The sequence below is a fragment of the Cadophora gregata genome (assembly GCF_030347475.1).
Source record: "Cadophora gregata isolate MNR1 chromosome Unknown scaffold_10, whole genome shotgun sequence".
Classification (NCBI taxonomy): Eukaryota; Fungi; Ascomycota; class Leotiomycetes; order Helotiales; family Ploettnerulaceae; genus Cadophora; species Cadophora gregata.
In genome coordinates this window covers 1,096,427-1,109,326 of record NW_026695933.1, presented here as the reverse complement: position 1 = coordinate 1,109,326, position 12,900 = coordinate 1,096,427, and the positions used below count along the sequence as shown (strand labels likewise).

Genomic DNA, 12,900 nt, shown 5'->3' with positions numbered 1-12,900 from the left:
GAGTCTCCGGCCGTAAACTGCGTTGGCTTTGTTGGTTGGATGTCGTTGGTGGATGTCGTTGGTGGATGTCGTTGGTGGATGTCGTTGGTGGAAGGATCATCTGAAACTCTACCCTAAATTCCGGCGCATCGGCAGGTACAGACGTGGCGGCGCGACTGTCACCCGACCACGTGATACGATAACGAGTCTGTCGTCTTAGATCCGGGCTGATGTTCTTTGTTTCTGGTCGTCGTCATGTCCAGGGATGAATCCATTGTTGAAACCATGCGCAGATGTGGATGTGAGAGCTACTCGTTGATGGCTTTTCGGTCTAAGTCCGCACGATCGGCGCCTGGTTGTCGCTTTTCATACAGGCAAGCATGTTTATCCACAGCATGTAAGCCGACAGCGAGACACTGCAAAGCGAATGTCTGTTATTTTACAAAGTTCTTCCACAGTACATGACCCTCTCACGTACTGTGATTCTTACAGTCTCCTTGCTATCTCATTATGTCCTTTAGTAGCCTTCAAGCTCCTCTCTCCGTAATCTGCCACTCCTACAGCTTTGCAAATGCAAATTTTTACCCGTCCATTCCACTGCCTTTCAGAAAGCATAGAGAACAATAACACTTTTGGTCAGCCGCGATCAAGTGTAATTTGAGATTTCCGTCGAGTTCGTTTGGGCCGTCACCTCTACACCACCGAAGGCCTTCCTTACGGCAGCCCCGATATTTCCAGACACTACCCGGAGTGATGCACCTCTGGTCACATCAACGCCTGTTGGACCACGAGGATTCATCAAGATGTTTCCCAGATCTTTCCTGGCAGCAATAGCCATGCATCTGAAAACAGTTGTTTGCAATGGGGAGATATTCTCTGCCCTTGCCGACTCTGTCATCTTGGTAATGTCTTCCGATGCGGCATCGATTTCAAAGGTATCCTTCAGCCATATCTGCACCGTGCTGCAGGTGTTTCCAGATAGGATTGTGGCGCTAGGGAGCAGCCGCAGCCAAGACGATATTGTGAGGATTGTAGAGAGCGCTGAATTGACTGCAATAGCAGGCAGGGGTGGCACATCAGTTTCTCCAAGGGAGTTCGGAGCTTGGGTGATATCTATACCTGTGCCCACTACCAGACTTGTGCTTGATACAGCGGCTGGTGCTTCTTGGCCTTGCTCGGCGGCATCTGAAGCCTGGCCACGCTTTGCTACCGGATCGGTGTTTAGTGATGCTGGTTGTGATGGTTCACTGTGCCCAGGGGCAACAAGCACTTGGCTGTCACATACAGCTGTACTTGATTTCAAGTCTGCGTTTGATGCAACCTCTTTTGGACCTGATAGGGCTACTCTCTTGGAAGAGGGCTCGATAGTGCTTTCGGAAATTTCATCATTCTTGCGCTTTCGTAAGTTCGCCGTCCTTGACATCAGAGCTGCGGGAGACCTTGAAGCATTCTTCTTTGGACAACACTTAAAGCACATCATCTGCCTCCAAGTATTTGTTTCGAAAATGGAAACGTCATTCAATCTACTGAAATGAATGAGAAGCTCCACATCATCGGTTCTGATGTTGAACCCGAAAGTTGACATGACTGCTTCCTTAACCCTTTGCGTGTTGTCATCCTCCGAAATGTCGAGTGAGTGATCCTCCCAGGCGATCAGAATCTCCTCCGAGGTAGGCTCAATAAGATTGTAGACCGGCGTGTCATCCTTAAACTTGCCCTGGGCATGGTATTTTGTGGAGAGTCCCAGAGCGATAGCAGCCCTGACCGCATCTGAATTGCTTTGAGTATCAACGAGTTGGAGGATGTGATCGAATGACATCGTTTGGCGCTTTCCATGGAACGGGGGGCCAAGAGGATGTATTGCCCACTTAATTTCAAGATCCGCGTGGAATGGCCGAGCTGTGAAGTAGCAATAGACATCTACGCATAGCTTGTGGTTCCAGCCAAGGTACAGGCGTGGATACCTGTCAACATTTAGCAGCAGCCAAAAATCATTGAAAGCAGAAAGGCACCATTCTTCAGCAGACGGTCTGACATGATGATCTGCAGGATCTCCTGAAAGTGTTGCTGGGCTTGCCACACTGCAATGAGAAGAGTTAGAGACCGCCAAAGATCTCCTCCTGCTGGGGGGAGGATCCATTTGACGTGGATATCTTCACTGGGATCACGGGCTTGAATAAGACTGTACTTGACCAGCGGTGGCCAATATGAAATGATCCACAGAGAAAACGTCGACAAAGGCTCGTAGTCCCACCATAGACATGGAAGTTGGAGCCTGTTGGGCTCTTGAAACTTGAGAGTTGGGGATGAAGTGAAGCACGCGTTGCGCGTTTGTGGTTAAGGAGGAAGAGTAGAGAGTTCCGCTACGATGCGTAGTGCCACGCGCCGGAGGGACGAGAACAAGGTGAAGAGGAGAGGAGAATTTTACACAGCAGTCTCAATACCGGTAGGTAGAACGTGGCTCAAGCACGTGGAGAACAGCAGTCGGCCATGGACCTAAGTCTTGCAAACAGCAGGACTGGACTGACCATGCATGAGACAAGAAAACCTAAGGTACCTACCTACCTACCTACATTACCTGGCTAGGAAAGTGCGGTGCGGCAAACCAAAGCATGAGGTACGAGTAGGCAAGGTAAGGTAAGGCAGGTAAGGAATTGTTCCCCGGTGCCCAACACAGGACACAGGGCATCAGTGCATCACAGCCTCGATTACGGCACCTACCTACCTACCTACCTACCTACCTTGACTCTCCAATGTCCTGGCAGTTTGTAGATTGTATGGTATGGACAATTTCCATTTTGAGTGTCCAAGATCTGCTCGATACTTTGGGACTTCCAAACTGGCAACTACACTAGGTATCTGCCTACCTTACGAGCTTACCTACCAGGAGAGTCAAGGGGTTGTTCTGAGGAGGAAGATCGGTTACTGTAGCTGATTCGATCCACCCCTGACGCTGAACTAGATGCACCCACGCTAGCCCGTCCCGTCCAGTCATCAACATTTTCTTCGATACCTAGCCTAGGTGCCTCTCAGCTCAAGTTCACGACCACGAAGTTGAGACTCGTCTCGTCTATTCGCTGATACAAATCCCATTTACTCATATTCTACAGACAGTTCACTTGAGCCCGTGTCAAAGTTCAGCTCATCGCCCGCAATGGACTCAGCCTCGGCCCTCGCCCAGTGGCAAACGCAGCTTGCTGCCATGCGAGCTGCCCTAGCAAAAATTAAATTGCCTACACCTACAGCTGATTCCTACGGCTCCGATATTGATTTCGATGAAGATTTTACTTCAGGAAACAGTGGTGATGATGTGTGGGATTTCATCGATGACAGCGAGGAGGATGTGTGGAGTAGCGATGCCCACGACCTTCCAGACGCCGAAGCTCACGGGCCTCACTGGTTGCAAGCAAAATGTGCGGAATTTGCATCAAGGAAGCAAGGACTCTCGGGCGATGATCTCCAGGAACAGATCAGCGCTCTTTTGGCTTCCGACAGTGCCGAAGAAGAACTCCAATCTACGTTGACTGATATTATTGGTTTCGATGACCTTGATTTTGTCATCGAACTGATTTCTCACCGCAAGGAAATCACCAAGCCCGCCCCATCGATTCGTGGCGCTGCAGCCACGGATGGTCTCTTTGCTGGAAAGCTCCAGACCAGGCGTGAGCGAGAAGAGGCACTGAGACAGCGGGACTACGAGCACAAGAATGCTCAACTTGGCCCTGCTTTGAATCGAGATGGACCAGTGTACCCACACGTCTATACCACTCATGTCGCTGGTAATAAACTTGACTCAAAGGGTCGACAGTATGCATTACCAGTGGGTCATACTAGGAAAGAGGAGCGATTCTACGAGGAATACACTATTCCTGCTGGGAAAGTTGGCACTCTCGGTCAAGGAAGGAAGCTTGTAGAAATATCGGAAATGGATGGGCTCTGTCGAAACACCTTCAGAGGCTACAAGACCTTGAATCGAATGCAGAGTCTTGTCTATCCAGTTGCATACCAAACGAGCGAGAATATGTTGATTTGTGCTCCTACTGGTGCTGTAGGTGTTTTGCTTGTCGTGCTCAACATTATGCTGACCATTCCAGGGTAAAACTGACGCTGCCATGCTGACAGTACTACATGAGATAGGGCAGAATATCACTCCAAGCCCTGCTGAGCAACCTGAGGCAACTGACTTTGCCGTCAACCTCAAGGACTTCAAAATTGTTTATGTCGCACCCATGAAGGCTCTTGCGGCTGAAATCACTCAAAAGCTTGGTAGTCGACTCGCGTGGCTCGGTATTCAGGTTCGCGAATTCACTGGAGACATGCATCTCACCAAGAGTGAGATCGTAGCTACCCAAATCATCGTCACTACGCCAGAGAAATGGGATGTAGTGACTCGAAAAGGAACTGGCGATACTGAGCTGGTGCAGAAAGTTCGTCTGCTGATTATCGATGAAGTTCACATGCTTCACGATGATCGTGGTGCTGTTCTAGAGTCTCTTGTTGCCCGAACCGAGCGTCAGGTAGAAAGTACCCAGTCTCTCATCCGTATTGTCGGCCTCTCCGCCACTCTCCCTAATTATGTTGATGTTGCAGACTTCCTCAAAGTTAACCGCCATGCCGGGTTGTTCTACTTTGATGCCAGTTTCAGACCGGTTCCACTTGAGCAGCATTTTATTGGAGTAAAAGGTAAAGCTGGTACCCGAACATCCAGGGATAACATCGACACCACTGCGTTCGAAAAGGTACAGGACATGTTAGAACAAGATCATCAGGTGATGGTCTTCGTTCACTCCAGGAAGGACACGTCTGGTACGGCAAAGATGTTATACGAAAAAGCCATCGACCAGGCTTGCACCCACCTTTTTGATCCAATGGAGCATCCTGGATATTCGGCCGCTATCAAGGAAGCAGCTCGCTCCAAGGGACGAGAGATCCGTGAGCTCTTGCCCAAGGGCATCGGAATTCATCATGCAGGAATGGCCCGATCTGACCGAAATCTCATGGAAAAGCTGTTTGGTAGCGGAGTTCTAAAAGTCCTCTGTTGTACTGCGACACTCGCTTGGGGTGTCAACTTGCCAGCTGCAGCTGTCATCATTAAGGGAACCCAAGTATACAGTGCCCAAGATGGTAAGTTTATTGACCTGGGTATTTTGGACGTCCTTCAGATCTTTGGTCGTGCTGGTCGACCTCAATTTCAGGATACTGGTATTGGCATGATATGTACCACTCAGGACAAACTTGCCCATTATCTTCAAGCAGTCACTTCTCAAGTTCCGATCGAGTCCCGCTTCTCGAAGCACATGGGGGACAATTTGAATGCCGAGATTGCTCTGGGGACGGTCACTTCTGTACCAGAAGCAGTTCAATGGCTTGGCTACTCCTACCTCTTCGTGCGAATGCAGCGAAACCCTCTGACGTATGGTATCGATTGGTCTGAGATTCGAGATGACCCCACGCTCGTTCAGCGCCGTCGGTTGCTGGTGATACAGGCAGCAAGAACCCTCCAGCAGAGCCAAATGATTATCTTCAACGAAACAACCGAGGAGCTTCGAAGCAAAGATGTTGGGCGAATTGCCAGTCAATACTACATCCTCCATACAAGCATTCAGATCTTTAATACCATGATGAAGCCCCTCTCCAGTGAAGCGGATGTGCTGAAGATGATTGCTATGAGTGGAGAATTCGACAACATCCAGTCCAGGGATAATGAGTCCAAAGAGCTTACAAAGCTTAGAGAAGAATCATCTCCGTGTGACGTTGGAGAGAAGAATGATTCACCACAAGCAAAAACAAATATCTTACTTCAGTCTTACATTTCTCGAGCATCATTAGAGGATTTTGCACTCGGCAACGATTCGAATTATATTGCACAGCAATCAGCCCGAATCTGCAGAGCGCTCTTCATGATCGCGCTCAATCGGCGTTGGGGACATCAATGCCAGGTCTTGTTATCCATGTGCATTTCCATTGAAAAGAGGATATGGGCTTTCCAGCATCCTCTACATCAGTTCGAACTGGCGAAGCCAATCTTGAATCAACTCGACTCCAAGAATGGGATTTCGATAGAAACCTTGCGAGACATGGATGCCGCAGAGATTGGTGCCCTGGTTCACAATCATGGAGCTGGGAAAACAATTTCGAAGATCCTGGACAACTTCCCAACAATTAGTGTGGATTCCGAGATCGCCCCTCTGAATAGAGATGTACTGAGAATTCGCTTGTTCCTAACACCCGACTTTCGATGGAACGACAAGTACCATGGCACCTCGGAAAGCTACTGGATATGGGTCGAGAACTCGGAAACCTCAGAGATCTACCACCATGAGATGTTCATTCTTAGTCGGAAGAAGCTTTACGACGACCATGAATTAAACTTCACCATTCCGTTGTCTGATCCATTGCCGACCCAGATCTACGTGCGAGCTGTGTCAGACAGATGGCTAGGAGCTGAGACTGTCCACGCTGTTTCATTCCAACACTTGATTAGGCCTGATACAGAAAGCGTGTACACAGATCTGCTAAACCTCCAGCCCCTGCCCATCACTGCTCTCAAGAATCCTGCATTGGAGCAGATATACGGTCAGCGATTCCAGTATTTCAATCCCATGCAGACGCAAATATTCCACTGCCTCTACCACACATCAGCAAACGTGCTACTGGGCTCACCCACTGGCTCTGGTAAGACAATTGCCTGTGAGCTGGCTATGTGGTGGGCTTTCCGAGAGAAGCCAGGCTCAAAAGTCGTTTATATTGCCCCCATGAAAGCCCTTGTGCGTGAGCGAGTCAAGGACTGGGGTGCGAGACTTACGAAGCAAATGGGACTGAAGCTTGTAGAGTTGACTGGAGACAACACGCCGGACACCCGCACTATCCGAGATGCAGACATCATCATCACTACCCCAGAGAAATGGGACGGTATTTCCAGATCTTGGCAAACAAGAGGATACGTAAGACAAGTCAGCCTTGTCATCATCGATGAGATCCATCTGCTTGGAGGAGACCGTGGTCCGATTCTAGAGATCATCGTCTCGCGTATGAATTACATCGCGGCACAATCGAAGAACTCCGTCCGATTGATGGGCATGTCAACTGCCTGCGCAAATGCCTCAGACCTTGGGAATTGGTTGGGTGTCAAAGAAGGCTTGTTCAACTTCCGCCATAGCGTTCGTCCAGTGCCACTGGAGATCTTCATCGATGGTTTCCCTGAAGTCCGCGGATTCTGTCCATTGATGCAGTCAATGAACAGACCCACGTTCCTTGCCATAAAGACTCACAGTCCTGATAAGCCAGTCATCGTATTTGTAGCTTCCCGCCGGCAGACAAGGTTGACAGCAAAGGACCTGATAAACTACTGTGGCATGGAAGACAACCCTCGAAGATTCGTAAAGATGTCGGAAGAAGACCTTCAACTAAATCTTACTCGGGTAAAAGATGACGCATTGAAGGAGGCTCTCAGCTTTGGGATTGGATTGCATCATGCTGGTCTCACAGAATCGGATCGTTCCCTGGCCGAGGAGTTGTTCGCAAACAATAAGATTCAGATTCTAGTGGCAACTGCCACCTTGGCATGGGGTGTCAACTTGCCAGCTCACTTGGTTGTTGTCAAGGGTACACAATTTTTCGATGCCAAAACTGAAGGCTATAAGGACATGGATCTCACAGATGTTCTTCAGATGCTTGGTCGTGCAGGTCGTCCCCAGTTTGACACTTCCGGTATCGCTCGCATCTTCACCCAAGACTCAAAGAAGGCTTTCTATAAGCACTTCCTACATACTGGTTTCCCCGTTGAATCTTCTCTACACAATGTATTGGATAATCACTTGGGCGCCGAAGTGTCAGCCGAAACCATTACCACTAAACAAGATGCTCTTGATTATCTCACTTGGACATTCTTCTTCCGCCGACTGCATAAAAACCCTTCTTATTACGGCTTGGAAATCTCAGCCGAAGAACACAATACCATCTCTGCTCAGCAATCAGCTAACGATTACATGATATCAATGGTCGATAAATCCCTCGGTGAGCTGGCCGAATCCAAATGTTTAGAGATGTATCCAAATGGAGATGTCGACTCGACCCCACTTGGAAAGATCATGAGTTACTACTATCTGTCCCATAGAACGATTCGCCACCTTGTCAAGCATGCGACCCGCAACGCAACCTTCACAGATGTTCTTTCTTGGATGTCAAGTGCAACAGAATATGATGAGCTTCCAGTCCGTCACAATGAAGACCTCATAAACGCGGAACTTGCCAAGAATTTACCACTATCCATAAAAGCTTTTGGAGACCTGCCTCTTTGGGACCCGCATGTCAAAGCATTTTTGCTCCTTCAAGCCCACATGTCTCGCATCGACCTACCGATAACCGATTATGTGGGTGATCAGACTAGTGTTCTCGACCAAGCAATCCGTGTCATCCAGGCCAGCATCGATGTCCTTACAGAGATGGGATTCTTGTCAAGCTGCATGCAGATGATCACTCTCCTTCAGTGCATCAAGTGTGCTCGATGGCCTACTGACTACCCTCTGTCAATACTATCAGGAGTTCCCGTTAATCAACCCCCTGAAAAAGATCTGCCTTCAACCCTGCAGGACTTCTCAGCCGAATCAGAACTTGCGTATCAGCGCACAGTGGCCAGTCTGGATGTACCGCGCCACAACTCAGCAGCTTTTCAGAAAGGTGCAAAGGCAATCCCATGTCTCAAAGTAGACGTTCGGGACCTGACTGCTTTATCAATAACGGTGGTTCTTACCCGTCAGAACCTTCTCGGTCCAGATGGCAAGATGTACGCGCCGCGGTTCCCGAAGTCTCAAACCGAGGGATGGTTCGTAATACTCTGCAAGGAAGATAAAGACGAGATCGTTGCCATTAAGAGGATCGGCTGGAATCCTGGCGGCCCAGGTGACAAAGGAAAGACTGTAGGTGGGAGAATCACTGCGAAAGCAGCAATAAAGTTGCCTGTAGAGGAGAGTGGGCTGATCAGTGATGGGAGGAAGATGGATATCTGGGTGAGTCTTTGTCTGGCCCAAGAACATGCGACTGGTCATTACTTACGCTTGAATAGGTTGTGAGTGATGGATACCTTGGCATGACCTACAAAGTCAAGGGAATCGAAATTCCTGACGCACCAAAGGTTGTCGATGACGGCAAGAAGGAGAAGCCGCGTGATGAGAGAGCTGGTGGATCCTCCTCACATAGATCATGAATTTGCAACTTTTAACAGGTTTGAATGGACGATGGTATCCTCGACTAGCTTCATGGATTGGATCATTCAACTGTACATGTTAACAAACAACTTGTCTAGATATCAGCGAGCTCATTTCAAGCTATGCATTTCTCATGATGGGTGGTAAAGCGAAGTTTTAGTTCCGCTAATCGGGACCTGCTACTTTTGGTAATTTTAGTTTACAAATTCACGAGAAGCTTTTAAAGGAACACTTCAAAACATGTCGATAATTGGTCCTTTCATGTTTAGTTGTTGACAGTCAACTTAGCTTTGTATACACGTTCGCAGAAAGTTTGATACTTGACACTTACGAGTTTAGCCATCCCATATCATACTCAGTCTGTCAATCCTATATCATGTCCTCGTCAAGGACGATTGTTATCATTGCCGGTGAATATGCTAGAGCAATCTGCCCATAAATCAATCATTTGACCACATCCAAAGATCCAGCCGTGAACTCAGCACCAAACCTACTCAATGTAACACCCCACAGGGTATCACGTTCTTCTGCTCAGGTATGTCTGACGCGGCAGTCGTTACCATTCTCTCGACTTCCTAGGTTCTGTAACGACAATCTAACTTTGACGTGGCCTCCGAGTTATTCATCACCTTAGCTCTCGAGTACATCCAAGAATTTCACCACCCATTAACAATGCCGAGCCCAAACTCGTACATCTCAAGGATATCGGATAACCGAAAGGAGACTGTGCTAAATTGGGAAATTGACACAGCCGAGAAATTTGCTTCGATGAGACGATCCACCATTGTTTAGGATTTGGGGCGAGCTTCAGCAGCTCTATGTCTGATATTGTCGACAAAACATAGTAATTAATTATTGACACTCAACATCTACGGCCGGAAGCGCGTTGACGTTTGGGACACAAACATTGTCCGAAATCCTTACCGTAAGCAACGCTCCTGCTGTCCGATCTCGCAAATTGCAGCATTAAAAAACCGTAAGAGGAGGGGTATCAGAGTTCTAGAATTCGACCATGCTCCTAGAGAAGCAAAAGGTACAAACCGAGGGGTAGTACTAGAATTAGTAAATGATTACTTATCCTGGTCACTATACAATACTAATTCCTACACAACTAGTACTGCTGGGATCTATATCTACACTTGTTGCCACATGTGTTGTGTAATCATTCCAACTGAGTAAGCAAGACAACTAACTGTCTTGGAACTTACATGTCCTTTTGCTTATATTATCAGCCAAGAGGTAAAAGTGGACGTTTTGAATGGGGAACATTGATTTAACCAAGTCCGATACTTGAGTTGCGTCGATCACAAGGGCGGTAATACGTATAGTAAGGCGCATCTGATATGTATACCACTTGTGATACAGGTCAGACCAATGTGCAAATTCTAAGAAATCAAGACAGCATATATAAACATTCAAGTTCAGGCATAAGTCTCTCATCGGCCGAAGTACTTGATAAGATGGCAAAATGCCCAAGCCATTTGGTGAAATAGTCGCCGATATGCGAATAAAATCGCACATTACGGCTATCATTCACTACGTAACATTTCAACGACTCGCTTTATCGAACATTTGCTTCCTCCTTTGAGGAGCCAAGCGTGTCGGATGCGTCAGTCCGCGTAACGGAATTCCGCCGTAACGAGTAGACATGAGCCTGGTATTTTGTAAGCAATAAGTATACACCAGCCAAGAAACATCAGCTTACCCTTCCCAGTTCACACTACCCACCTAAGGTATCGGAAAAATGTACCAGTCGAGCAAGGATCTCGGGGTTATGACAATCCCCATTGCCGCAATGCAGGCTACTGACACCCCACTTAGTGGAGATGTTGGTTGATGTTGAGCAGGGCTGTAGGGGGACTTGATGGGATTCTGGACTTTCCAAATTCTGTACTCAGGTTCTCCTTGTGTATTGATTCTTCCCTCCGAGCAGAGCGAAGACGTGGATGATGGTATCGCCGAGACCCACGGAGATAGTCGTCTTCTGTGCATTAAGAGGTCAGATCGAAGGGCAAAAGTGTTGAAAGTCGGCAGACAGATCGAGTCAATGATGAAGATCGAGATACAAGAGATCAAGATCCGATCCCTGGTGTGTACCAAACATCTTGACATCATGAATATCCTTGGGCATAGTGCCGCCTAAGCAATAGACAGGACTAAGTATCAAAGTAATTCCAGTTACAGATAATGCAGGGACATCTCCAACATCTCCATTTAGGCTTGATGAATGATCTGATGGGTGTGATCTCAAGCTTTGCGGCGACAGGAGGCACGATCTGGAGTGCAAGTTGGATTATATTATGATTAAGGTACATCTGCATGGGGATATAAGGCTGACGCCAAGGACCTGAATGTTTTTCGAGATGAGTGTCGAAGGGATGGATGACTAGATTATTAGACAGAGATATGGATGGAATCGATGCCAAAGGCCCCCACCAATTTCGGGGGCTGATAAGATGCAAGCAGAGTCTAAATGCAGATACCAGGAAATATGATTGGAGGGACTCGATGCTGGTATGCAAGAATATACATTGATGCCCTCACTAGGCCAGTCACCTCCACCCAGACATACCTAAAGGCCGGCATTCTCGGTACGAGCCGTCTGAAGCGAATCACTGCGCCAATTGTCAAGCAAGTCTGTTCATAACCTTCGATCGATCAAAGGAGTTGCAAATACGACACTTGCACTTGCTCTAGCAGATGATGACTATCTCACCCCAGTAGTATCATGCAACAGTCGTTGCACTGCACTTGCTTGAGCTCTCGCTAAGCGCATGACCAAAATGGAAAATGCTGAGCTCGCCTGGAAACCCCGGAGCGCCGGAAGGAAAACAAGTAATTTGTCTTGCCGAGATATTGTTGTGTGGAGAGTAGTAAGGAAGGTTGCTAGCTGGCTGGCGTTTTTATCTGGTGCTCTCTTTCAATACCGTAAGTGACATGCCGATTATGGATACATCTCGCCGCGTCGGGGCGTAATTATGACAAGGCGCCGAGGGTTTTCCGAGTCAACAACCAACCTGACCTTTTCGTTATGCGGACTGTCGTGTGTGGGTTCACGGGGAAATGGGCTGGGCCAAGGTAAATTTGAATCTACTTCGTTTCCCAATAATGCCCGTTCGTTCTTCGTGAAGCAGTGCTGAGTAAGTGCTGAGACTTCCTCCCGTCCACAACAGCCTGGAACGATTGGCTAATAGAAGACCTCGATTCGACATAGAACAACATGGGGAGGTATGGCAGCGGCAGCTCCATGCACGATCTCGTAAGCAGCAACAGGGAGGAGGAGGAGGAGGAGGAGGAGGAGGAGGAGGAAGAGGTTGGGTCTTGGTCGTCCAAAGTTCAGAGTCCAAAGTCCAGCGTAAAAGCCGAAAACATTAGATTGATATGTCAGCAGTAACAAACGAGCCGAGAATTCCACCACTTCGACTCGGGGATGTAGAACAGGCCAATCGCAGAGCATGCATAGTATAGAATCGAGCAAGCTCCCGCAGCCATGGAAAACATCATTGCTGCGTATCGTATCGTATCGTATCGTATCGTATCGTATCGTATCGTATCATACCATATCATGTCTAGGTGGTGGAGACCACAGTCGAGCCGGACATTCTGGATAATCACACTCGCTGCAGTCCTGTGTTCCTGCATAGCAATTAAATGCTGGTGGTATTATCCTTGATGCCATTCCATGATTCCAGTGTCTGAGTGAGGGCGAGGGCGA

The 12,900-nt window shown here is 48.1% G+C and overlaps 2 protein-coding genes across 2 annotated transcripts; one reads left to right on the top strand and one right to left on the bottom strand.

Moving 5' to 3' along the window:
• Positions 1-625: 625 nt before the first annotated feature.
• ONS95_001715 (uncharacterized protein) lies at positions 626-2,119 on the bottom strand (the record flags this gene model as incomplete). Its single annotated transcript, XM_058494928.1, has 2 exons — positions 626-1,943; positions 1,992-2,119. 2 exons carry the CDS (start codon positions 2,117-2,119, stop codon positions 626-628), a joined length of 1,446 nt encoding a protein of 481 aa, XP_058355238.1.
• A 574-nt stretch (positions 2,120-2,693) lies between these two features.
• On the top strand, positions 2,694-12,742 carry ONS95_001714 (uncharacterized protein). Its single transcript, XM_058494927.1, has 3 exons — positions 2,694-4,027; positions 4,074-8,987; positions 9,044-12,742. Exons 1-3 carry the CDS (start codon positions 3,134-3,136, stop codon positions 9,182-9,184), a joined length of 5,949 nt encoding a protein of 1,982 aa, XP_058355237.1. The 5' UTR covers positions 2,694-3,133; the 3' UTR covers positions 9,185-12,742.
• Positions 12,743-12,900: the final 158 nt, after the last annotated feature.